Source organism: Haliotis cracherodii, unplaced genomic scaffold (genome assembly GCF_022045235.1).
Source record: "Haliotis cracherodii isolate W230 unplaced genomic scaffold, xgHalCrac1.p SCAF_10, whole genome shotgun sequence".
Taxonomy (NCBI): Eukaryota; Metazoa; Mollusca; class Gastropoda; order Lepetellida; family Haliotidae; genus Haliotis; species Haliotis cracherodii.
The window spans coordinates 56734128-56737991 of NW_027266265.1; the positions used below are offsets into that span (position 1 = coordinate 56734128).

General features: G+C 40.0%; 1 protein-coding gene across 1 annotated transcript; it reads left to right on the forward strand.

Moving 5' to 3' along the window:
• Positions 1-2298: 2298 nt before the first annotated feature.
• Positions 2299-2796, forward strand: LOC139453916 (uncharacterized). Its single transcript, XM_071235360.1, has one exon. The coding sequence runs from the start codon at positions 2299-2301 to the stop codon at positions 2794-2796; it is 498 nt and encodes a 165-aa protein (XP_071091461.1).
• The last annotated feature ends 1068 nt before the right edge of the window (positions 2797-3864 follow it).

Genomic DNA, 3864 nt, shown 5'->3' on the forward strand with positions numbered 1-3864 from the left:
CTATGAAAGGGAACACAACTGTCATTTTCAATATTTGATTTACTCAAATTACTCAAAGACAAACTTTCTGGCAAAGTGCTTTTTGTGACGAGGTTTCTTACCATGTTTACCAAGCATCAGAAATACCAGACATGGAATAGAGACAAAGCAAGAACTGGGGTGAGTGAGTTAAATATTTACGCCTCGTCGGAAGTGTTGCATCCGTCCAGCGACAAGAGAGTACTCCAGGAGTCTCCAGTCCCATTAATATGCACCCGTGTCATTTAAATGGAACTCAATTTACTGCAAAGTGGTCTGAGAAGCGGCAAATGATGAGAACAAAACATGTCCCCGACAGAGCGGGCTGAACGTCCCTTTGTAGTCTCTTGTTATAGGATGCTGACTCCTCATGTAAGTACCATTTGTCAGAGAAACACCTCGCCATTAAGACGGGATAGAGCCCCTTATATGCAATGCTGAGACGTTGGTGCCAATAGTGTAACCCGCAGTCCGTGTGCATTGTCTGTATCAATACACTCAAGAAGGACCCCTGAGCGCTAAACGTCCACTAATATTCTGGCTGGTTCAACACTGGTTGAAGTCAAGTTGGCACGTGTCTGTTACTGGCCCACTTGAGACGAAGTCCCTGACTATTTAATCAGTGACAGGAGATGCAAGTTGGGTTATATTGCTTTCTGTCAGAAGTTTAGTGCTTATAGCGAGTTTGACACTGATTGGATGATTCCACTTTGCACTTGTAATGAAATTTACTTTCCGACGGGTGCCACTGGTGGGGCAGAATACGCTCATCTGTCCGCGAACACCTGGCATCATCCCTATTTGATAGTGACTCATAAGAATAGTCATTTATAGCTCATGATACAGGCGGAGTTGTAAAATGGACTTTTAGCGTTTAGCAGACAGTTCTTATGATTATGGAAAGGGATCTTTCATTTGACATGTGTGAAAGTAGTTAAAACTTTGGAAAAGTTAAATTTTGGTTACCGTTTGGATGTTGATAATGAAATATTACACATATATTGTCATTTTTTAGTGGTTGAATGATGTGGGTTAAGAAGATTATTTCAGCGATTTTGGGAACTTTCTTTACGATTACCTTCATGGTTTTATGTTCTGTCTAATATGGTCAAAATAGGATGCTCTAAGATAGAATCGCGAGAATGTCATTGCGAAACTGTTGCCCATGACATAGTCGAACACATCTTTATGCCATGTGTACTATTAATATGCAAGAAAGAAATGAAATGTTCGAAACTATCTTTGATATCACAGATGCGAATTCCTTTGTTGACCTTTGGTCGAACGAAGATGATGTTATCATGTCTTTCCTCTAAGGCGGAATGCCTGATTGCATGAAAAATCTTGAGCTTGATATAGGGCGAAACTATGTTACTAGTCTCTCATTATGTTAATACATCATTTGTTCATACCCCCTTCTCTATGACATGTAACTACTTTCTTAGTTTAAATTTATATTCATGTATCCGTCTTATATAGTGTAACCTCAAACTATCTATCTATCTATGGAGGATCATATCGCTGGAACTGAAGGTGGCGTTAAACTCACTCACTCACTCACCTGCATACACGTCGCTATGTTAGTGTAATAATCTTGAAAGCGACGTTAAACCCCTTTGAACATCCCCCTTGACCTCCTCTTTTAACCTGCACTTTTAACATCTTCTCTTCTGAGTAAAACATAATATTCTTCGTAACTATGTTTGTACGTGACAAGTTTACAAAATCACAGAAGTAAATGTAAAACGTTTCTTCATTGAACGAAATACAATCAATTGGTTGTACTAATTAGTGGTCGAGTGAGTGAGTGAGTGATTTGGTTAAACGTCGCTTTTAACAGTATTCCATTTATATCACGGCGACTCAGCTTAATGTTCGAGGAGAGCCCGAAGTGATGCAGGTCTCAGACATATACCTCATCGGTGAAACCAACGAGCACGGGTATGGTGCTGACAAACCGAGAAACATAATTTTGGTGAACCGGGATTCGAACCCACGACCATATGTTTCAAGGGGCAGGCGGGAAGCAACTCTGCACAGCGGACTACGGGGGCACCTGTGCCCCTTGAACTAATTATATGTTGTGGTGCATGTTGCTGTAGAGATGCATGTTGCTGTAGAGATGCATGTTGCTGTGGACATGGATGCTGCTGTAGAGATGCATGTTGCTGTAGAGATGCATGTTGCTGTAGAGATGCATGTTGCTGTAGAGTGAGTGAGTTAAAGCTTTACGTCACATCGGCAATATTTCAGCCATATCGTGACGATGTTGCTGAAGAGATGCATGTTGCTGTGGAGATGCATGTTGCTGTAGAGATGCATGTTGCTGTAGAGATGCATGTTGCTGTGGAGATGCATGCTGCTGTAGAGAGGCATGTTGCTGTAGAGATGCATGTTGCTGTGGAGAATCAGGTTGCTGTAGAGAGGCATGTTGCTGTAGAGATGCATGTTGCTGTAGAGATGCATGCTGATGTAGAGATGCATGTTGCTGTAGAGATGCATGTTGCTATAGAGATGCATGTTGCTGTAGAGATGCATGTTGCTGTGGAGATGCATGTTGCTGTGGAGATGTATGTTGCTGTAGAAATGCATGTTGCTGTAGAGATGCATGTTGTTGAGGAGATGCATGTTGCTGTGGAGATGTATGCTGCTGTAGAGATGCATGTTGCTGTGGAGATGTATGTTGCTGTGGAGATGTATGTTGCTGTAGAGATGCATGTTGCATTAGAGACACCACACAGATACAATATGACGTGGCACAAGGCAGCTTCATTATGACGTATGTATACCTCGCTCCGTATATATGCAGGATTCGATTTATAACATCGATCGTTATCGTCAACCTTTTATTCAGTCGTGTCAAGCGAATGTACTTAAAATGTTTCATTATCTTCAGTTATTTTGCATCGAGTTGTATAAGGTTTTACGAATATTGCTTTTCCTTGTAAACGATTATTTACACCGATGATTAATACCGATCAGATGTTCAAACGTAAACATCAACAGTATTTATTGTCACATGACTGTGTTTTCGTTTATCGGTCCTGTAATCAGTATGACCCGTAAATATACAACGCTCGCTAAAAGGTCAACAAGTAATTACTTGTGACAATAATCCTCGTTGTTGAGTGTAGACAGTCTTTCCACGGATGACTGCCAGCAAATACCCAGTTTTGCCCCAACAGGCATATTACAGTTGACATATTGCTGACGACAGTTTGAAACCCCCCTTCACCAACTAGTGCAGCAAAATCAACTGTAAATGAGATAAACTATTAAAACTAATAAACCATGTTTTCTATATAATATTGAAGCGACCATGTCAAGTTTGGTTTGGAGAACACCTGCTATCATCGTTATTTGATAGTGATTCATAAACACATGTTTATTATATTGTAGAATGGACACTGCTTTTAGTTTCTCATGATCATGGAAAAGACTTTTGTCGCTGTTATATCAATTGTCTCTATTCTCAGTTTTGCTATGACTCCATCTGTTGTCTTTAGACGAATATGGACATTTCTAAGGCTTATAGATGTATTTATACATGTTTCGCTTTAATCGTGACACAGAGAACATTACACAATACTAATGACATATCCTGCAGTGACTTCCGTCAGAAAACAGTCATCGATTTACTCATTAACCAACCGAGCAATATCAATATTGCATGTAACAAATCCAATATATCACAGGAATTAATCATAAAAAGGTTATTTGTGCTTTCATCTTATTTTGCTATGTCCGTGTGCGAGGTGTTATCAAACCAAGAGTGATCAATATTGCTTTTTCAACCTGGATGCTTGAATAAATACCGTGTTGCATTAACCGATGTCATTATGACTG

Bases quoted from the DNA above. Each gene is read 5' to 3' on its own strand.
- LOC139453916 (XM_071235360.1), top strand. From the start codon at position 2,299: ATGCATGTTGCTGTGGAGATGCATGTTGCTGTAGAGATGCATGTTGCT.